Source organism: Chiloscyllium plagiosum, unplaced genomic scaffold (genome assembly GCF_037043375.1).
Source record: "Chiloscyllium plagiosum isolate Xiang-an unplaced genomic scaffold, Cpla_swu_hap1 HiC_scaffold_35, whole genome shotgun sequence".
NCBI classification, from domain to species: Eukaryota; Metazoa; Chordata; class Chondrichthyes; order Orectolobiformes; family Hemiscylliidae; genus Chiloscyllium; species Chiloscyllium plagiosum.
In genome coordinates, this window is record NW_028270173.1 from 42,114,562 (window position 1) to 42,138,157 (window position 23,596).

The window sequence follows — 23,596 nt, forward strand, 5'->3', positions numbered from 1 at the left end:
TAGGTTGCTATGTAATTTGCAAAATAATTTCTCTACCAGTTTTTTTTTAGCTGTCTTAAGCCAAGCAATGCAGTTCCCTCCAAATGGACAAAATTTGTTTTATGTTGTTCCTATGCAGAGCTTTGGGGACATTTGTTATATTAAAGATCAAGACAAGCATAAGATATTGTAACTCTTCAAGAATGGAAATTTGTGGATCATTCCTTCTTTAACTGTCAGAACAACAGTTCCCATGCTGAAATAATACTTTTCAAAAACACAATTCTTTTGGAAATAAGCCAGCGTGATTTTCAAAATAATTTATTCAAAGTATTTCCAGATTAAGTGGGTTTAAAAAAAGTGTTGTTTTAAATATTATGTGGGAATGTGAAATGGATCTGCCATGGGAAACCCTATTGATTTCAAATCCAATATCTCTCCCATCACAACAGCTAATACCCAGTCTTCAACAAATTAAATTCGCATCTGGTCATTCAGAATTTAAATATTCCCAAAAAAAGGGTTTTGCAATTATCAGGACAATTTGCAAAGGTGACTGATGGACCTGGGAAGCAAATTTAGAATCTGTTTGGGGAGAATTTACATTGCAAGGTAAGTGGCCAATGCTTCTAACAAATTTTATCCACTTCCTAACCAATCAGCATTTTCCCTCATACAAAATAAATACTGGCAGAACAGTTTCAGCAAATAATCAAGTTAAATTTTCCTACTGTGTAGCTATAGAAACAAAAGAAATGTTGTAAAGTTTCAACAGATTATTTTTGCTTCTCTCCTGACTGCTGCTGCTTAATGTGACTAACTGATAACAATTACTCCTGGGGAACATCATTGCAAAATTACTACTGGGACATTATACTTCAGGATTTTTGTATCCTAATTATAACTTTTTTAAAAAATTCAATTATCTCAAAGTTTCTCACAAGTCTATGGCATTATAAGCAAATATTTTTGAGATATTGACTACTCCCAGTTAATCACAATATCCTCACCTATAGTCTCTTGTTCCTCATTAAAAGACTAAACTAAATTAGGGTTTGCTCCTAAAAAAAGTTGTTTGTTGGTTTTTCTTAATTAACCCATGCTCAGAATCAGAATCACAGAATTTTACCCTCCTGAAAGAAGCTATTTTACCCATTGTGCCTGTACTGGCTCTGGAAAGAGCTATTGAGCTCGTCACATTGTCCAGATGTACCTCTGCAACACTATAAACTTCTCATTTTCAAATGTATATCCACTTCATAGAGTCATAGAGATGTAAGGAATGGAAACAGACTTTGTGGTCCAACTCTTCCATGTTGACCAGATATCCTAACCTAACTTCGTCCCATTTGTCAGCACTTGGCCCATCTCCCTCTAAACCCTTCCTATTCATATATTCATCCAGGTGCCTTTCAAATGCTGCAATTGTACCAGTCTCCATCACTTCTTGTAGCAATTCATTCTATACACCCGCTGCATGAAAACGTTGCCCCCTTGGTTCATTTTATATCTTTACCCTCTCACCTGAAACCTATGCCCTCGAGTTCTGGACTCCCCTACCACAGGGAAAGGACTTTGTCTGTTTATACCATTCATGCCCTTCATGGTTTTATAAACCTTTATAAAGTGACCGCTCAGCAAACAACACTGCAGGGAAAACAGCCCCAGCCTATTCAGCCTCTCCCTATAGCTCAAACCCTTACCCTGGCAACCTTCTTGTAAAAATTCTCTTTTGAAACCTCTTACATGATCTGCCTTCACAACTTTCCCAGGTAGTGCATTCTAAATCATAATGACTCTAAATAAAGAAGTTTTCTTTCATCGCACATCTAGTTCTCTTGCTGACAATCTTGAAATTGTAATCATCTTGTTATTGATGTACCAAATGGAAACAAAATATTCTTCATCACCCTGTCAATATTGTTTATAGTTATGAACACTACAATAAGGTCACCTCTTAATCATCTCTGCTCCAAGGACAAAAAGCCAAGTTTCTGTAATCATTCCTTGTATCTACAATTGCTCATTCCTCATACTATTTAAGTAAATCACCTTTGTACTCTCTCAGGGGCTTTAACTTCCTTCCTTAAATAATATATTAAATAATACTTGTTTAGATTCATTTTGTTCCAAGGTAACATTTCTTCCAGAGATGAAATGCACCAGTCTGTAGTTTCTAGGCTTATTTTCTTTCACCCTTTTGTAAATCAGTATGCAATTCTCCAGTCCTAAAGCACCACACCTGCTTCAAAGGAGCTCTGGAAAATTATGACCAGTGTATTTATACCTGTCATCTGGTACATCCCTCAATATCCTTGGATGCATTTCACAAGATCCTTCTGTGTCACCAAGGTTAATTACAATCTAGTCAACATCATTTTAACCCATCAAATGTTTCTAATTCGGCTTTTGCAATTCGAGTTATTAATAAAACTCAATTTCTATCAGCTGTTATTGTGGAAACAGACAGCATTGTCTTGTGGATTATTAGTATACATTGTAGCTATACTTTCATGAGGCCACAGTCACAATGTCATTGACAGTCCTGCATGTCTTGAGTAATGTAGATGAATTACAACAGTCAACATCTAGTAAAAGGATACTGAACAAATTGTAGTGGCAAACTTTAAAGGAGGTATTTAATAACTTTCAGCATGTATTTCAAAGAGAAAGAAAGATATATCTGAGAATGATGGATGATGAATCATCTTTGACTAAATAAGGAATGGAAAGATCGTAGTAAATTAAAATTTAAAAACTTAAAATCTACAAAGAGTAACAGTGGGTCAAAGGATTGGACCATTTTTAAGAATGAGCAAAAGATGACTAAAAGGTAATAAGTAGACAGCAAGCATAAATTGAGAGAAAGCGAGCCAGCTACAATAAAACAGATTGTAGTATTTGAGAATTCTTTGAAAGGAAAAGAGTATCTAAAGATATTACTGCTCCTTTAAGTCTGCTCAATTGACAATCGAAAGTAAATAATGGTAGAGGCTTTGAACAAGTTTTTGTATCTGGCTTCATGGGATGAGTGAGGGGAAAATAGCTCTTGTTGCACAGTGGTAGCATCCCTGCTCCTGGACCAGGCAGCTAGAGTTGAAGTTCCATCTGCTTCAGAAGTGTGTAATAACATCACTAATCAGAAAAATATGTTAGTGAAAAACAAATTTAAAAATGAATTAAGTTTAGGAAAACCAATGGTAATTGAAAATCAAGAGGCAATAGGGAGAGATGAATTTAAAACTATCACCATCAATATAGTAAGGTTTCTAGCACACATGAAGCAAGCTTCTCACCATGAGGTACTTGAGGCTGGCTTTTTTTAACATATTCACATCTAAGTTAGATAACATTTTGATAGACAAGAGTGTGAAAGACGCTAGAGGGTAGGTAGAAAATTGAAGGCGAGACCAAAGCTAGATTAGCCATTATTATACTGAATGGTGTAACTGGCTCAAAGGGCAAAATAGCCTCCTCCTATATTGACATCATGGTAGACAGGCTCTCTACACAGCACAAACAATAACTAACACATGTCAACAAGCTCTCAAATACACATTTGTAAGCCTTACCATTGAGGGAAATGGTGCACATAGCACACATATCGCAAGATGTGTGGGTCTGTTAAACCGAACTCCACATGTAATTGTGTTCTTGAACAATTATAACTACCTTTCAGGAATTACTAAAGTCTATATTGCCTTTCATCACACCAGCAGGTAACTGGACCTTGTGACCTCCTCCTGCTGTTATTTGAATAGAAACGCCAACCTATATATTTGAACAGGTTGATTTCAAATGGATTAACAAATGTATTAAAACATCAGACTCAAGCTGATAACACCAACACATTAGACTTTGGTGGAATAATTTTCACAGTCACTTTCAGACTAAAAACATAAGCCATTTCCACCTTCAAGCAGGAATAAATCACAGCTGTACATCAATCTCTACCATCATTTTCCATCTGAACTCTGAACATAATTGTAAAGGGAACTTCTGTTTCTTTTAATTTCCTTTCTTTTTCCCCCAGGTTAACCGTAGCACCAGCCAGCACAGAGTCGATGCTCCAAACGGAGGTGACTCTAAATCTCCTGGTTATATTTTGTTTTGCAGGTGTGAGACACAGTGAAAGACAACAGGAGTACCAATCTTTATTCAATTTCCACCACCAGGAAAAACAAACACCCAAGTGGCCAGTGACAAGCAGTGCCCTTACCATCAAGGAGCAATGCTGCATGATCAAAAAGGCAAAGGGGAGGGCAGGGCTTAAATCAAAATAGAGTTGGAGGAGAAAATAATACACTTCACTCCCTGTGGTGCCCACCTTTCCCTGAAAATCTTGAGGGTGTTGGTGGACACCGCGTGCTCCTTCCCCAAGGATACCCAGGCTCTGACATACCCAGGGAAGAGGGTCAGGCAATCCGCCATAATGACCCCCTCCATGGCCCACTGCCTGGACTTATTTATGGCCGTTTTGGCCATGTCCAGGAGCAGACCCACGAGGAGGTCCTCTGACCTATACTCCCTCCTCCGCAACAGGAACATGGGACTGAACTGCAACCAAAAACAGAGAAGGTCTTTAAAGAAATCAAAAACAGGGTGCAAGCGTCTATGCCATATGATCCACAGACTCCACAGCACCACAGAACAATAGGTTTAACTGGGAGTCCGTGAACCACTGCAATCTGTGGTTGCAGGGGACCGCTGCGTGCAGCGCCCTCCACCTCAGATCTCCAAGAGAAAGAGGGAGGACTCCCGCATACAGAGCCTTCCACTGGGGATCCCCACCGCCAGTGCCAATTGGGCATGCCAAGGTATGTCCGGGTGACGGATGAGGGAGAAGAGGTGGACGATGTGCAGCAGCAGTCTATACAGGGCCCGTCGTGATACGTCCTTAAAGGGGACAAAACTAAAATTCTGGAGATGGCTCAGGTTGTGGGGCACAGGTTCCCGTGGGACATATGGGACCTTGGGGCCAATGTAAAATTCTGTCCAGGCAGGAGTGAGCGCAGATGGGGTTCCACAGCACACCTGAGCATCCTCCAACGGGTGCACTACATCGGGTCCGAGCACCACCAGGAGACTTTTGTTTTGTGTCAACAAAGTCTGAACAACAATCTATTTTAATTACCACCATTAAAGCATTGAAATGTTGGGTAATGGAACAGAACAGTTTCAACATATTTATTTGATGCCTCAAAATTAACAGGGATAGAGTTTTTGCTGTCAGTGTAGAAAGCTGCAAAAGACCCAAGTTCTACTTGTCACAACCAGTGTGGCAATGAAGGACCATTTCCAGGATCAAGTTTTGTTCCATATCTGTTCCATGTAAGTTTGCACCCAGATCATCTTTACTGAGTTCCAATCACAACGCTGCTATACATGCAGTTGAGAAAGACAAAAAAATTTACAAAGAAGTCTAAAACAAAATTTATTTGACATTTATACAGAATAATGAAATTCAAGTCAATTCAGGTACAAACCCTGATGGTTAAAATCAAGACATGATTTCCACCTGCTTGAGATTATGATCAGCAAGAGTAGAATCTAACCCTTGCAGTTTGATGTGAAGTTGCTGGTGCCTCTTTAACTGGGATGAACAACTGAATCCCTTCCCACACAAAGAGCAGGTGAATACTTTCTTTCCACAGTGAAGTTGCTGGTGTTTCAGCAAATCTTTTCTGCTTTTAAAGGTCTTTTCACAGTCAGAACATTTAAAGGATCTCTGTTCAGTGTATACAAGTTGGTGCTCAGTGAGATGGGATGACTGAATTAATCTCTTTTCACAGACAGAACAGATAAATGGTCTTTCCCCTATGTGGACCTGCTGATGTTTCAATAAGTGGGATGAACGACTAAATCCATTTCCACACACAGAGCAAGTGAATGGCCTCTCCCCAGCGTGGGTGCATAAATGTGTCAGCAGATCATGATTACTTTTAAAGCTCTTCTCACAGACAGAACATTTGAAAGGTCTGCTATTAGTGTGAACTCGCTTGTGCGTTAGAACATTAAATCCCTTTCCACACACAAGGCAGGTGAATGGCCTCTCTGCGGTGTGAACCCGCTGGTGTGTGTAGAGACTGGATGACTGAGTGAATCCCTTCCTACAAACTGAGCAGATAAATGGTCTCTCTCCTGTGTGACTCCGTCGACGTGTTTCCAGCTCAGAGGGGTAATTGAAACACTTTCCACAGTTGCCACATTTCCACGGTTTCTCCGTGGTGCAAGAATGCTTGCATTTTTCCAGGTTGGATGATCTGTTGATGCCTTAACTAGACATAGAATACATATACGGTTTGTCCCTGACCCCAACCCTATCAACGGGCAAATTGTCTTTCTTCAGGCAACAGTTGATTAAAACTCTTTCTACAGTCAGTGCACTGGTACATTTTCAGTTGGGTACCTGTGTTGCTTACTCATGTAGAGGTTTCAAAATCTTCTTCACCTGGTAAAACACAAACATTTCACCTGCCAATTCAAAGGCAGGTCCAGATGATATTCTGGTCCAGATGAATTGAATGACTGACAGATCTTGACAGTATTTAGCTTGAGCTTTCCATCTGCAAATTCTGCTCTTCTAATGTCCTGTTAAAAAAAAAGTGTTTACATAATGAATAATGCTGAAAGAGGCCATTCAGCCCAGTGTTTGTAGTCAATCCAACACCAACTTCTTCTATCTCATCTTACCATCTAGCCTTTTTCTCTTTTCCCTTTCTTTCATGTAAATACCCAATTCTCTTTGACATTACGCGAGACATTTTGAAGGAAAAAGTTCCACATTCTAACTACTTTCATGGCTACGTTTCTTGCCTTCCGTTCTACATTATCACTGAACAGAAATGTTCTCTGCATGTCTACATTGCCCATACCCTTCAATGTTAAATATCTCAATCAGGTACCTTGGTCTTCTCTTAGCTGAATCAAAAAGCCCCAATCTTTTCCAAAAGCTGTTCTCTCTCATTTTACAATAGCCATCATTGTCAGTCAGTCAGAATGAACAAACATATCCATTGGTTGGAGTTTGCTGTGTGAAAATCTTTCCTTCCTAACTCCCTGTGTAAAAAGGAGTTAACAAAATCCATTGCTATCAGTTCAAGATAGAAATTTACAACAGTTCCTCCTTCAGCTTCTTAGCCCAGAATGATCTCACATGTGCCAGGATGCACATAGTGCCTCAGCTCTTCATAAGAAACATTAAAAAAAAACACACTACAGGGAACGACGTTGGTTAATAATACTGCCCAAAAAGACATATTGTTGATTGGAAAATTCTATTTTGACATCCAATACTGCTAGAAGTCAGAAGGCAAAGAAATAAATAAATTTTATACAAAACCCCAAAAAGTAAATGTCTTCTGGCAGTTTTGTCTGAGAAGTGATTAACAGCAGAAATAAAATCAGAACACAGTTCTACATTCAAATATTAACTAATTGAATGTTATCAGGTAGAATAAATAAATAAATAAATTCCCACATACAACACATTAAATTGGAAGATTGCACTGACTGCACTCTGAACTTTTAAAGTTGGAACAGATGAAATGTCTGAAAATCCTCTATCCAGTGTGACAGTAGATGTGTTTGTAGCTTATGCAGGAAAGCAAATTTATTCCACAGTTTACAATGAACGCTTGCATTCATATAGTACCTCTTAATTTAGGGAAAATATTTCAAATCCTTTTAAAGTAACATGAATTCCAAGTTACAGTTCAGAAATGAATAATCTGAGGGATGAAAGATACTTGAAACTCTCATTGCAGTGACATTGAAAATCTGAACAGACAGTGAGTGAATGAACTCCCAAACTGCCCAGGAAAATGCCTTTTGAGGCCAACCAGAATAATATTAATCTTCTGAAAAGAACAGGAGGAGGGAAGGTCTAGTGGTATTAATGAGTGGTTCAAATTCCAACACAGCTGATGGGGGAATAGGAATTTAATGTTAAAAAAAATTATGGAATTAAGCCTCTAATGATGACTATGAATCCATTGCTGATTGTTAAAAAAAAGCCAACTGTTTTACTCATGTCCTTTAGGGAAGGAAACTGCCATACCTGCCTGGTCTGGTCTAGATGTGATTCCAGACCCACAGCAATGTGTTTGGCTCTTAATTTTGGCTCAGGTTATGGAAAGATGTAGAGGCAATAGGGTAGTAGTGATAGGAAATTTTAATTTTCGTAACATTGACTGGGATACACATAGTGTCAGAGGTCTGGATGGAGTAGAATTTGTAAGAAGCGTCCAAGAGAGTTTTCTAGAGCAGTATGTCAATAGTCCGACGAGGGAAGGGGCCATATTGGACCTGTTACTGGGGAACAGCCAGGATAGGTGGTAGAAGTTGCGGTGAGGGTTTTCTTTGGGAACAGTGACCACAATTCAAAGTTTTAGAATACTCGTGGATAAAGAAGAGAGTGGTCCTAAAGGAAGAGTACTAAACTAGGCCAAGGCCAATTATATCAAAATTAGGTAGGAGCTGGGAAGTGTGGATTGGGCACAGCTATTTGAAGGAAGTCCACATTTGATATGTGGGAGGCTTTCAAAGATAAGTTAAAGATAGTGCAGGATAGCCATGTCCCATTAAAGACAAAGGATAGGAAAGACAAGATTCATGAACCATGCATGACAGGAGAAATTGTACGACTAGCTAAGAGGAAAAGGGAAGCGTACGTAAGGTCTAGGCAGCTAGGAACAGAATGGGCCTTGAAGGAATATTGGAAGAGTAGGACAAGTCTTAAACAAGGAATCAAGCAGGCTAAAAGAGGTCATGAAATAGCTTTAGCGAGCAGAATAAAGGAGAATTCCAAAGCATTTTATTCTTATATAAGAAGCAAGCAGGTAACTAGAGAAAGGATTGGTCCACTAAAGGATAATGAAGGAAGACTGTGTGTTGAACCTGAGAGAACGGGTGAGATTCTGAATAATTACTTGGCATCAAAAGCATCCAAGGATCAGGAAAAGCGATGTTTTGGGCAAAAGCCTTTCATCAGGAATAGAGGCCTGCATCTGCAGTCCTCACTTCTGCCTACTTTGCATCAGTGTTCACTGAGGAGAGGAACATGATGAATGTTGAGATTAGAGATAGAAGTTTGATTAGCCTGGATCACATTGACACAAGTAGGGAAGATGTGTTAAGTAGGCTAGAGGTTATTAATGTGGACAAATCCCCAGGACCGGACAGGATCTTTCCTAGGTTGCTGAGGGAGGCGAGAGAGGAAATAGCTGGGGCCCTGACAGATATCTTTGTGGCATCTTTAAACACAGGTGAGGTGCCGGAGGACTGGAAGGTTGCTCATGTTGTCCACCTGTACAAGAGTAGTAGGGATATTCTGGGCAATTACAGACCAATGACCCTGAAGTCAATGGTGGGAAAGTTGCTAGAGAGAGTATTGAGGGATAGGATCTACTTATATTTAGAAAAGAATGGGCTTATCAGTGATAGGCAACATGGTTTTGAGCAGGTGAGATCATGCCTTACCAACTTAATAGAATTCTTTGAGGAAGTGACCAAGTTGATAGATGGAGTAAGGGCTATTGATGTCATAAGTATGGACTTTAGTAAGGTGTTTGATAAGGTTCTCCATGGTAAACTAACAGAGAAAGTGAAGTCACATGGTGTGCATAGCTTTCTAGCTAGGTGCATAAAGAATTGGTTGAGCAACAGGAGACAGAGATTAGTAGTTGAAGGGATTTTCTCGAAATGGACAAAGTGACCAGTGGTGTTCCACAGGGGTCAGTGTTAGGGCCATTATTGTTTGTGATATACATAAATGATCTGGAAAAGGGCACTGTTGGTATGATCAGCAAGTTTGCAGATGACACGAAGACTGGTGGAGTAGCAGAAAGCATACGGGACTGTCAAAGAATACAGGAGGATATAGATAGACTGGAGAGTTGGGCGGAAAAGTGGCAGATGGAGTTCAATCCAGACAAATGTGAGGTGATGCATTGAGGCAAGTCTAATTCTAGAGCAAATTATACAACGAATGGAAGAGCCTTGGGAAAAGATGATGGGCAGAGAGATCTGGGTATGCAGGTCCATTGTACCCTGAAGGCTGCTGCACAGGTGGATAGAGTGGTCAAGAAGGCTTGCCTTCATTGGACAGGGTATTGAGTGCAACAGCTGGCAAGTCATGTTAAAATTGTACAAGATATTGGTACAGCCACATTTAGAATACTGTATACAGATCTGGTCATCACATTACCAAAAGGATGTGGACGGTGCAGAGAAGGTTTACGAGGATGTTGCCTGGTATGGAACGTGCTAGCTATGAAGAGGAGAAGTTGAGCAGGTTAGGTTTGTTTTCATTAGAAAAAAGGAGATTGAGGGGGGACCTCATTGAGGTTTACAAAATCATGAAGGGTATAGATAGGGTGGATAGAGACAAGTTTTTTCCCAGGGTGAAGGATTCTATAATGAGAGGTCACGCTTTCAAGGTGAGAGGTGAAAAGTTCAAGGGGATACATACGGCAAGTACTTCACACAGTGGGTGTCTGGAATGCATTGCCAGCAGAGGTGGTAGAGGCAGGCACAGTAGATTCATTTAAGATGCATGTGGACAGATGCATGACAAGGTGGGGCATAGAGGGATATGGATGCTTAGGAATTGGGCGACAGGTTTAGACAGTAGATTTGGAATGTCCCGGGCTTGGAGGGCCGAAGGGCCTGTTCCTGGGCTGTAAATTTTCTTTGTACTTTGTTCTTAACTGCCCTCTGAGCAATTACAGATTGCCTACAATTGGGTCAGTTTGCTCACAAGCTTTCTACTGATATTTTTATAAGGAATCACACAGCAACAAACACAGGAGAGAAGAAACCAATGTATAGAGGAACAGCTAGCAATAGACAATAGGTGCAGGAGTAGGCCATTCTGCCCTTCGAGCCTGCACCACCATTTAATATGATCATGACTGATCACCCTTAATCAGTATCCTGTTCCTGCCTTATCTCCATAACCCTTGATTCCACAATCCTTGAGAACTCTATCCAACTCTTTCTTAAATGAATCCAGAGACTGGACCTCCACTGCCCTCTGGGGCAGACCATTCCACACAGCCACCACTCTCTGGGTGAAGAAGTTTCTCCTCATCTCTGTCCTAAATGGTCTACCCCATATTTTTAAGCTGTGTCCAATTCAGAAAGTGATAGCAATTAGGAAGTTGCTCAGGTGCGTTTCAGTTTCGGCTACGGTTGGGAATGCCTTTGCTAGGGAAATGATTGGGAAACATCTTTTGACAGATAGAATTAGGAGACATTTCCTGAGGATGGGAATTCCATCTACCAGTTCTGAGTAGGGTATGTGGCTATGTGAAGCAGAGAAATCAGCTTAAAGAATGTTGGGCATGGGGGAGGGTTGAGGGGGATTATGGAGACTGCAAAATGAATGTGGAGAGAAAAGGAGTCTGCAAATTGTCTGAGAGGAGAAGGGTCTACAAGAGGATTGTGAGGGCACAAAGAGGCTGAAAATGAGCATGAAAGAAAGGGGGCTGAAAACCATTTGAAACAGCAATGGAAGTTACCAGGGTGAGAAAGGGAGGCTAATGGAGTCGGACATTTTACACCATCAAAAAAAGAATATACAGTCAACTGTGATCCACTAGAACTTTACTGTGATTATGAATTCTTTGCAAATTAATATGGAATTTCTTGTTTAGAGAGGAGGAAAACCTCACAGCCCTCTTAACCTGACAACCACACTTCCCTAAAGTTGAATTCACCAGTTTCAAAATCTCCATCTCCCCCCCACCCCATCGCATCCCAGATCCAACCCTCTGACTTGGCACTGCCCTCTTGACCTGATTTACCTGTCCATCTTCCTTCTCACCTATCCGCTCCACACTTTCTACCAAAGTATCACAATCAGTTCCTACTTTGCCCATCTTTCACCATGCCACCTACATTTTACCAATCCCTACACCTCTCTCCCTGTTTATTTCTCTGACCCTTTTCCCTCTCCCCAGTGCTGAAGGGTCATGCCTCAGACATTGACTCTCTTGCCTGACCTGCTGTGCCTTTTCCAGCATCACACTTTATCAACTCTTGCTTATTGTTGTGCAAGTTCAGGAGCTACTACCATATTTAGAAAATATGTTCTGAATGTAATTGACACTATGTTAATTGGTAAATTTAAATTTGTGTTTGAGATTTGAGATGCAGTAAAAAAAGTAGTAACTACTTGTTTAAATATTTCTGTTGTTTTATATATGTGATGGAAAAGTGTTAGCTGTGACCTCATTAATTTGTGGAAGATATCTTTCGGGTTACAGAATTTTATATGTAGAAGGGTAGAAGAGTTATTTTGGAAAATAAATTGTTGCCAGCCTTTTCCCTTGCACCAATCTCAGTACTGTGGTATCCAGAAAATTAATGTTTTCATTGTATGTTGCAACCTTAAAGATAGAGTGTTGACAGTAATTGAAGAAATTGGCGAATTCTAATTCTCTTTCTGGGTGCATCCAAATTTGAGTTCAGTAGTAACTAAAATAACTGAGTCCTGTTACTACATGGCAACATCACCCATTTAAATAAGTGATGGAAATTGAAAAAGTAGTCCTCAGAAAAATATCAAGAGGTGTCCTCAAAATAAGAACCAATAAAAAAAAATTGCTTTCACAAATCTTAAAGAGTACCACTTAATTTATTACCAGCATATTTTTCTTCAATTCACATTACTCATATATATATATTACATATTCAGTAACCATAAAACACACTTATTCCTCTTTGGTTGAAGTCAGTTTAACCCCCTCAATTACCGTTCTGTTCAATCATGAAGTGTCATGTTACTTGAAACTTTGTGCCTAGAATGAAATATAGAAGCAGAATAGCCCCAGAGAAGATGCTTGCACTTGTTTCTTTTCCCCCTAATTGATAGTAAAAAGCCATTTCTAGTTAGTCACCTTGCTAAGAAAAGAAAGAATAGTTAGATATGAATTACAATGTAGGCAATTTGCAATAATTTGCCAATCTGACAATGAGGAGAAAAGCAAAACTTACGTTGAAAGAATTGGATTCCAGTCAGTGGGTTATGACTCTCAAATTGCAAGCTGGAAGTAGTGTCAGTGCTGGAGTTACAAAAACTGGTAGCTTACTTCAACAATGCATTCTCAGGCTCAGATCTGAAGTATCCAGTCATCTGCCATCTTTCTTCCCACCAAGTGGGATGGCACGGTGGCACAGTGGTTAGCACTGCTGCCTCACAGCACCAGAGACCTGGGTTCAATTCCTGCCTCAGGCGATGCTCTGTGTGGAGTTTGCACATTCTCCTCGTGGTCTGCATGGGTTTCCTCCAGGTGCTCCGGTTTCCTCCTACAACACAAAAATGTGCAGGTCAGGTGGATTGCCCATAGTGTTAGGTGAAGGGGTACATGTAGGGGAGTGGGTCTGGGTGGGTTGCGCTTCGGCGGGTTGGTGTGGACTTGTTGGCCCGTAGGGCCTGTTTCCACACTGTAAGTAATCTAATCTAAGTCTTCATGATCCTTTAGCACTTTTAAATTATTTATGGCAGCCTGCACATCTCACTGTGTGCAAATTCTGTGGATAGACATAATAGCAAAAAAGATTGAAAAAGTAGAGATGTACAGCATGGAAACAGACCCTTCGGTCCAACCTGTCCATGTCGACCAGATATCCCAACCCAATCTAGTCCCACCTGCCAGCACCCGGCCCATATCCCTCCAAACTCTTCCTATTCATATACCCGTCCAAATGCCTCTTAAATGTTGTAATTGTACCAGCCTCCAACATTTCCTCTGGCAGCTCATTCCATGCACGTACCACCCTCTGCGTGAAAAAGTTGCCCCTTAGGTCTCTTTCCCCTCTCACCCTAAAGCTATGCCCTTTAGTTCTGGACACCCCATCCCAGGGAAAAGACTTTGTCTATTTATCCAATCCATGCCACTCATACTTTTGTAAACCTCTATAAGGTCACCCCTCTGCCTCTGACGCTCCAGGGAAAACAGCCCCAGCCGGTTCAGCCTCTTCCTATAGCTCAAATCCTCCAAACCTGGCAACATCCTTGTAAATCTTTTCTGAACCCTTTCAAGTTTCACAACATCCTCCCGAAAGGAAGGAGACCAGAATTGCATGCAATATTCCAACAGTGGCCTTACCAATGTCCAGTACAGCCACAACATGACCTCCCAACTTCGGTGCTCAATACTCTGACCAATAAAGGAAAACATACAAAATGCCTTCTTCACTATCCTATCTACCTGCAACTCCACTTTCAAGGAGCTATGAACCTGCACTCCAAGGTCTCTTTGTTCAGCAACACTCCCTTGGACCTCACCATTAAGAGTATAAGTCCTGCTAACATTTGCTTTCCCAAAATGCAGCACAACGCATTTATCTGAATTAAACTCCATCTGCCATTTCTCAGCCCATTGGCCCTTCTGGTCAAATCCTTTTGTAATCTGAGGTAATCCCCTTTGCTGTCCACTACACCTCCAATTTTGGTGTCATCTGCAAACTTACTAACTGTACCTCTTATGCTCGCATCCAAATCATTTACGTAAAATGACAAAAAGTAGAGGACCCAGCATTGATCCGTTGGCAATCCACTGGTCACAGGCCTCCAGTCTGAAAAACAACCTTCCATCACCACCCCCTGTCTTCTATCTTTGAGCCAGTTCTGTATCCAAATGGCTAGTTGTCCCTGTATTCCCTGAGATCTAACCTTGCTAACCAGTCTCCCATGGGGAACCTTGTCGAACGCCTTACTGAAGTCTATGTAGATCACATCTACGGCTCTGCCCTCAACAATCTTCTTTGTTACTTCTTCAAAAAACTCAATCAAGTTTGTGAGACATGATTTCCCACGCACAAAGCAATGTTGACTATCCCTAATGAGTCCTTGCCTTTCCAAATACATGTACATCCTGTCCCTCAGGATTCCCTTCAAAAACTTGCACACCACTGAGATCAGGCTCACCGGTCTATAGTTCTCTGGCTTGTCTTTACTGCCCTTCTTAAACAGTGGCACCACATTTGCCAACCTCCAGTCTTCCGGCACCTCACCTGTGACTATCGATCTTACAAATATCTCAGCAAGAGGCCCAGCAATCACTTCTCTATTCAACAGCAGAGCTAATATATTGAGGCAAACTAACAGACACACAGTTGAAAGAACAGAGAAAAGTGAGGTCTGAGGAAATAGAATCACGATCAAAGGAGCTCTCTGTCAACTCACATTACAAAGAGGGATTGCTTGAACAAAACAAATAGAGACACCATACTATCGAGCACAGGACACCTTCACAGCAAATCTCCCACTTGAATCTATAATCGGTTAAAAGGTAATCAGTACCTGGAAATACTCAAAACTCTGGAAAAGAAATCAAGACTTTAATCTCTTCAGGAATGGGGAAGCAATGGTAAAGGCAGGTAACGTTTGAAAGTGTGTGGGAGGTGCAAAGCATGGGAGCCATGGCAGAGGAAGAGGAGCAGTAGGCATGTGGGGAAGCAGGGAAGGAGCAGAGAGCTCAAGGGGAGCGGAGCAGGAAGCAGAAATTAAGGGCAGCCAGGTGCAGTGTCTGGGCAGCAGGAGGATTGGGGATAGAGAGAAGGGTGTGAAGGACAGGATTTAGGGAGCTGTGAGACAATACTTCAACTCTCAGTTCCGCTCTGCTGAGGACATGCAGGTTCTGGGCCTCCTTCATCACTATCCCCTTACCACCTGACGCCTGGAGGAAGGCGGCCTCATTTTCCACCTTGGGACCCTTCAATTCCATGGTATCAATGTGGATTTCACGAGTTTCCTCAATTCCTCTCCCATCATCTTACCGTAACTCCGAACTTTCAGCTCCGTATCGTCCTTATGACCTGTCCCATCTGCTAATCTTTCTTCCTACCTATCCGTTATACCCTCACCTCTGACTATCATCTTTATCTCCTGCCCCCATCTACCTACTGCACTCTCAGCTACTATGCCCCCAGCCCCACTCCCACTCCCCACCCATTTATGTTTCCACCACAGAGGCTCCCAGCCACACTCCTGATGAAGGGCTTTTGCCCGAAACGTCGATTTTCCTGCTACTCGGATGCTGCCTGACCTGCTGTGCTTTTCCAGCACTACTCTAATTTTGACACTAATCTCCAGCATCTGCAGTACTCGCTTTCGCCTAGCAGTGAGACAGGCAGGTGGTGTGGAGGAAGTCCAAGGGGCAGGAGCTTTGGGATGCATTGGACGCTTTAGGGGAAAGGGGCAACAGAGGAACAGGTGCAGGCATGCAGTGGAATGGTCATGTGGACAGGGACAATGGGAGGGGTTAGAGATATGGGCGAAGCAGTGAGCAGAGCTGGCAAGGGGACGGGTGATTAGGAAGGCAGGTAGCAGGCAAGTTTGAGGAAGCAGTCAAAAGACAGGGTCTGTAGCAGTGAGGTCAGGTGGGGCAAGGAAGTGAGCTGGTTAAGAGACAGAGTGACAACGTAAGGTGGGCAGCAGGAAGAGGAGGACAGAGGGGAAGGGGGTAGACAGTGGCAGGTGCGAAGGTGGTTGCAAGAGGAGAGAGCAGCAGCGACAGTGATGGGGTAGGGAGAGAGACACAGGAACACGGGCAGAATCAGTGGTCGGCAGGGGCAGAGGTGCGGAGATGGGCCTGGCAAATAAGGCAAAGTAGAGGGGCAGTGACCTGGGAGGGGAAGGTACGGCTGGATGGGCATGAAATGGGGATGGGGATGAGGGGATGGGGATGAGGGGATGGGGATGAGGGGATGGGGATGAGGGGATGAGGGGATGGGGATGAGGGGATGGGGATGAGGGGATGGGGATGAGGGGATGGGGATGAGGGAAGGGGGATGGGGATGAGGGAAGGGGGATGGGGATGAGGGAAGGGGGATGGGGATGAGGGAAGGGGGATGGGGATGAGGGAAGGGGGATGGGGATGAGGGAAGGGGGATGGGGATGAGGGATGGGGATGAGGGAAGGGGGATGGGGATGAGGGAAGGGGGATGGGGATGAGGGAAGGGGGATGGGGATGAGGGAAGAGGGATGGGGATGAGGGAAGAGGGATGGGATGAGGGAAGGGGGATGGGGATGAGGGAAGGGGGATGGGGATGAGGGAAGGGGGATGGGGATGAGGGAAGGGGGATGGGGATGAGGGAAGGGGGATGGGGATGAGGGAAGGGGGATGGGGATGAGGGAAGGGGGATGGGGATGAGGGAAGGGGGATGGGGATGAGGGAAGGGGGATGGGGATGAGGGAAGGGGGGGTGGGGGAAGGGGAAGGGGGGAAGGGGAAGGGGGGGTGGGGGAAGGGGAAGGGGGGGTGGGGGAAGGGGAAGGGGGTGGGGGAAGGGGAAGGGGGGTGGGGGAAGGGGAAGGGGGGGTGGGGGAAGGGGAAGGGGGGGTGGGGGCAGGGGAAGGGGGGGTGGGGGAAGGGGAAGGGGGGTGGGGGAAGGGGAAGGGGGGTGGGGGAAGGGGAAGGGGGGTGGGGGAAGGGGAAGGGGGGTGGGGGAAGGGGAAGGGGGGTGGGGGAAGGGGAAGGGGGGTGGGGGTGGGGGAAGGGGAAGGGGGGTGGGGGAAGGGGAAGGGGGGTGGGGGAAGGGGAAGGGGGGTGGGGGAAGGGGAAGGGGAAGGGGGGGTGGGGGAAGGGGAATGGGGGAGGGGGAAGGGGGGAGGGGGAAGGGGGGGTGGGGGGAGGGGGAAGGGGGGGTGGGGGGAGGGGGAAGGGGGGTTGGGGGGAGGGGGAAGGGGGGGTGGGGGAGGGGGAAGGGGGGGTGGGGGGAGGGGGAAGGGGGGGTGGGGGGAGGGGGGTGGGGGGAGGGGGAAGGGGGGGTGGGGGGAGGGGGACGGGGGGGTGGGGGAAGGGGGACGGGGGAAGGAGGAAGGGGGATGGGGGAAGGTGAGGGGATGGGGATGGGGATGGGGATGGGGGTGGGGGTGGGGATGGGGAAGAGGCAGGCGGGGGTAAAAGGGGGATTGGACGGATAGGGGATCGATAGTACTGAAACAGGACCAAGGGATACTTCCGGTGACGTGACGCCCCTCGCCATTGTGCTTTCACAATGCCCACGGGTCACGGGGTCGCGGTAGGTTACTGGTGCGAAAAGAGCTGCCCCTCTAACCGCACTCTCACGGCGCCAGGCCCACGCGCGGACACATTAGACCCCAATCTAAATCCTTAACAACCCTCACGCTGGAGGCCTCGCCGCTTCGCTGCAGCAGCGCCTGTCACGCTGTGAGCTAACGGAACGCCTACCCACCGACCTCGGACGACGTTGATCGTCACCGGGTTCAGTTCGTTGCCAAGGCTGAATCCGGCTTGCGGATGGAAGGCCCAGCGCCTCCGGAACGCAGCGTGATGACGCCATCGCGTAACGACGTATGGCGTTAGAGCGTAAGGAGCGGTCAATCAAAGTAACTCGGGCTCATTGTTCATTCATCTGACCACAGGCTGGCATCTGATGGCAGCACGAGGCAGCACACATACAGGATAAGGTTGTCGCGCTCTCTGTACCTGTCCGATCAAAACCTTCTCCTTCCTTCAAAGCACCTGTGATTGCCGAATGGTTAAGGCGTTGAACTTGAAGTCTAATAGGTTTTCCTCTTGCAAGTTCGAGCCCAGAGAAGTGGGTATCATTAAAGAGCAATTCTGACCAGAATAAGATCAGCCATGATCAGGCTAAAAGGCGGAGCGGCCTCGAAGGGCTGAATTGCCTTTGACCGCTCCTAATTCCGAAGTACACCTCTGGAACAATCTTTCAAGTGAAATTCGAGAATGAATTTTGAATGCTTTTGCAGAATATGAGCTAATCCGCTCACTGTTTCAACGATAGAAATAAGTTATCTTTATGTAGCTCCATAACACGGATCGATTTCTAACTTCACGAAGAATAATGCAGATTCGAGAACCATGTTTGTGCTGCTGGTCGCATTCGCTCTCAAAAGGTCACACTCTCAATGCAACCTATCTCCTAACATCGGGCAAATATCCCATTTACTTGTCTCTGTGACTCACGCACATAAACCTCGCGTACAGGCACCCGTCTGTGTTCTTGCAGTTAACTCATGTTCCCTGAATTGAGCCATTTGCTGATGCTTGGCGGTGGACTCTCAGCTGTTGGCACCTGGCGGCATTCGCAACTGAGAACCCATTTGTGGGACCTGAATTGCATTCCCGATAGAGATCAATTGTAGAGACCTGGCTCATTCTGAAAAGAGATCTGGCTCTGTGCTCTTGGCTATATTCCCAATACAGATCTACATTTCCATATAACTGTACCTGCTGGTACTTGGTCGTGTTACCTAAAATCAGCACCTGTCAAAACATAATTAAATTCTCGGCATAGTGACGACTTCCAGCGTCTGAAAGACATGAGCCTGAAGTGTGATTTGAAAAGTTACCAGTTTCTGTTTCTAATGCTAATTTAACACAGAACCAGAGTGATTGTGAAAATGAATCACAATGAAATAAGTTTATGACTCAGAAAGACATGGAATAAAGCGCAACTAGTTAAAAACAGCTAACAATCACCGTAGTCGGCAGGATTCGAACCTGCGCGGGGAGACCCCAATGGATTTCTAGTCCATCGCCTTAACCACTCGGCCACAACTACTCGTGTTAATAACTTGAAAGGTTGAGAAATTAAAGTCGTGTAGATTGCTTTATATTTTTGTCATGTTTCAAGGGAGCTGTGCTGACATGAAACTTCACGGGATATTTGAAGATAAATTTTCATCTGAAAATAACTGTCCTTGCTTTATCCCGGTCTTATAATATCTGGCAGGGATTGTTAACGCGATAACAGCAAATTACTAGCGGTGTTTGCTGCTCTAAGTTTTATAAAATTAAACAATCACATCGAAAAAAAAATGTGATTACATTGACCTACCTGAGAGGGCCTTTTAGTTAAAATTCCAGAGAATGATTCAGGTCCAGAATCCCGAGGGTGGACAAAGAGACAAAGACATAGAAGCTGAATGAGAGAGAATGAGCTCAGTTGAAATAATTTGACATATAGACCCTGAAATGTACAGGAGAAAGTGAGGACTGCAGATGCTAGAGATCAGAGACGAGAGTGTGATGCTGGAAAAGCACAGCAGATCAGGCAGCACTGGATTCGATGTTTAGGGCAGAAGCCTTTCATCAGGAAGGACTTCTGCCCGAAACGTCAATTCTCCTGCCCCTCGGGTGCTGCCTGACCTGCTGTGCTATTCCAGCACCACATTCTCGACCCTGAAACGTATCGACAAGTTTCCCGATTCCAGCTCTTTGGCAGTTCAGGAAGAGAGGAATTGCTTCCATTGTCACGAATTTGAGATGTCCCAGAGCCCCTTCAGACATACGGTCAATAATTTGTGGGTAATACGTAGATTCTGCAGGTGCCAAAGGATCGTCTTCGGAACAACAGATAATTATGCAATTACTACACATGCCACTATTTATGAGCTGCAAATATAGCAGATATGAAAATTAGTTGAATTTTAAACTGATTGCTCAGTTGAAAATTATATCCACCAGGAAACAACAATAGAGTATAAGAAAAGGAAATGTTTAGGGAAACAAATATTCGCCTATTACAGAAGAACGGTTAGAACATTTAAATGGAAAAATGTCAGAAAAACTAAATTATCACCCTGTGTCTATCCCCACACAGAAAGAGCAAGGGGTGGTCGGTTAGATTGCTCTGAAGGCTACTGGTGCCAGGCTGCGTCCAGCCTACAACAGAAAACAAACCAATGACCATCCTTCAGCTTTACACAAATTTGATCTACAGCTGCTGGAAATACACAGCAGCACTGACAACATCATGAATCCAAAACAGAGTTACACTTTTAAACTGGTATCCTTCCATTAGAATTATAAAAAAATTGCCAGATCTGCTCAGCATTTCCATAATTTTCCATGTTTTGTCTCTCCCATCTTCAAAGGAATAATGTGAGTCTACATCAGAAGCAGCCATGCATACAATCAATAGTTCTGTTATGCAAAAGAGAAGAACTGTAGGAAATTCTCCAACAGTTCTCAAAGGATTGAAAACGTGCCTACAAGTTGAAAGTTTAAAAAGTCAACATACACCTAGCCCCTAAAGTGGTAGTATTGATTGTTAATTACCCCTGAGTGCAAGGTGTTCAAAAAAGTTAGGAAAGGAAGGAAAGGAGGACGATTGGTCAAATTGGTATCATGTCTCGCAAACTTGATTGATGAGGGCAACACAGTGGACGTGATCTGTATGGACTTCAGTAAGGCATTTGACAAGGTTCTCCATGGGAGACTGGTTAGTAAGGTTAGATCTCATGGAATATATAGAACATAGAACATGGAACAGTACAGCGCAGAACAGGCTTATCTAAGGCTTATCTCTCTAATGTGGTTGAGTTGGCTACATTAGCAGGTAGGGCATTCCATGCCCTTACCACTCTCTGCGTAAAGAACCTGCCTCTGACATCTGTCTTAAATCTATCACCCGCAATTTGTAGTCATGCCCCTTCGTACACGCTGATGTCATCATCCTAGGAAAAAGACTTTCACTGTGTACCCTATCTAATCCTCTGATCATCTTGTATGTCTCCATCAAATCCCCTCTTCGCCTTCTTCTTGGCAATGAGAACAGGTTCAAATCTCTCAGCCTTTCCTCATAAGATCTTCCCTCTAGACCAGGCAACATCCTGGTCAATCTCCTCTGCATCTTTTCCAATGCCTCCACATCCTTCCCGAAATATGGGGACCAGAACTGTACACAATATTCCAAGTTTGGCTGCACCAGCATTTTGTATAGTTGCAGCATGATATTGCGGCTCTGGAATTCAATCCCTCTACCAATGAAACCTAACACACTATATGCCTTCTTAACAGCACTATCCACCTGGGTGGCAACTTTCAGGGATCTATATACATGGACTCCAAGATCCTTCTGCACATCCACACTACCAAGAATCTTTCCATCGACCCAGTACTCTGCCTTCCTGTTATTCTTCCCAAAGTGCATCACCTCACATTTAGCTGCATTGAACTCCATTTGCCATCTCTCAGCCCAATTCTGCAGTTTATTCAAGTCCCCCTGCAACCTGTAACATTCTTCCACACTGTCCACTTTTCGAACGACTTTAGAGTCATCTGCAAATTTACTAATCCATCCCCCAAGCCTCTGTCTAAGTCATTTATAAAAATGACAAACAGCAGTGGTCCTAAAACAGATCCTTGTGGCACACCACCAGTAACTAGACTCCAGGCTGAAGATTTTCCATCAACTGCCACTCGCTGCCTTCTTTCAGAAAGCCAGTTTCTAATCCAATCTGCTAAATCGCCCTCAATTCCATGCCTCTGCATTTTCTCCAACAACCTACCATGTGGAACATTATCAAAGGCTTTACTGAAGTCCATGTATACCACGTCAACTGCCCTATCCTCAGCTACATGCTTGGTTGCCTTCTCAAAAAAGTCAATGTGGTTTGTGAGACACGACCTGCTCTTGACAAAATCATGTTCACTATCTGAAATCAAATTGTTGCTTGCCAGATGATTATAAATCTGATCTCTTATAATCCTTTCCAAAGCCTTTCCTACAACAGAAGTATGGCTCACTAGTCTATGTGTACCTGGGTCATTGCTACTGCCCTTCTTGAACAAGGGCACCACATTTGCAATCCTCCAGTCCTCTCGTACCAAATTTGTAGACAATGACGACTCAAATGTCAAAGCCAAAGGCTCTGCTATCTCCTCCCTAGCTTCCCAGAAAGTCCTTGGATAAATTCCATCCGGCCCAGTGGACTTGCCTACTTTCACTCCTTCTAGAATTGATAACACTTTATCGTAACTAAACTCGATCCTTTCCAGTCTAATATCTCGTACCTCCTTCTTCTCCTCAATAATATTCTCCTTTTCCTATGTGAAAACCGATGAGAAATGGTCGTTTAGCAACTCTCCGATCTCCACAGGGTCCACACTCAACTTCCCACTTCTGTCTTTGACTGACCTTATTCCTACCCTAATCAGCCTTTTATTCCTCACACACCTATCGAATGCTTTAGCGTTCTCCTTTATTCTATTTACTAAAGACTGCTCGTGTCCTCTCTTTGCTATTCTTAACTCTCTCATTAAATCCTTCCTAGCTTATCTGTAACTCTCCATTGCTTCATCTGAACCATATTGCCTCATCAACAAATAAGCCTCCATCTTCGTCGTAGAAAGACATGCAATTTCTGTTGTAAACCACGGTTCCCTTACCTTATCACTTCCTCCCTGCTTGACAAGGACATACGTATCAAGGACATGCAATATCTGTTCCTTAAACAAGCTCCACATTTCCATTGTCTGTGCCCCCTGCATTTTGCTACCCCATTCAATGCAACCTAATTCTTGCCTACTCGCATTATAATTGCCCTTGCCCCATCGATAACTCTTGACTGTGGCATGTACCTATCCCTTTCCATCGCTAAACTAAACGTAACTGAATTATGGTCACTGTCTTAAAAATTTGTTCGCCTACAACTAAATCAAACACCTGGCCTGGTTCATTACCAAGCACCAGATCCAATGAGACCTCCCCTCTTGTCGGCCCTTCGACATACTGTTTCAGGAAACCCTTCTGTACACATTGGACAAAAACAGTATCTGATGTACTGGAGTTATAGCATTTCCAGTCAATGTTGGGGAAGTTAAAGTCCCCCACAA

At 43.9% G+C, this 23,596-nt stretch overlaps 1 protein-coding gene and 1 non-coding gene across 2 annotated transcripts; both read right to left on the bottom strand.

The window, feature by feature from the left end:
* Positions 1-5,228: 5,228 nt before the first annotated feature.
* Positions 5,229-18,293, bottom strand: LOC148140712 (uncharacterized). The gene is made up of 2 exons (XM_087979019.1): positions 18,212-18,293; positions 5,229-6,252 (listed from the first exon to the last, which is right to left on the bottom strand). Exons 1-2 carry the CDS (start codon positions 18,291-18,293, stop codon positions 5,480-5,482), a joined length of 855 nt encoding a protein of 284 aa, XP_087835145.1. The 3' UTR covers positions 5,229-5,479.
* Positions 18,294-19,456: 1,163 nt separating this feature from the next.
* trnas-aga (transfer RNA serine (anticodon AGA)) lies at positions 19,457-19,538 on the bottom strand. The gene has a single exon. It is a non-coding gene; the product is annotated as a tRNA-Ser (tRNA).
* Positions 19,539-23,596: the final 4,058 nt, after the last annotated feature.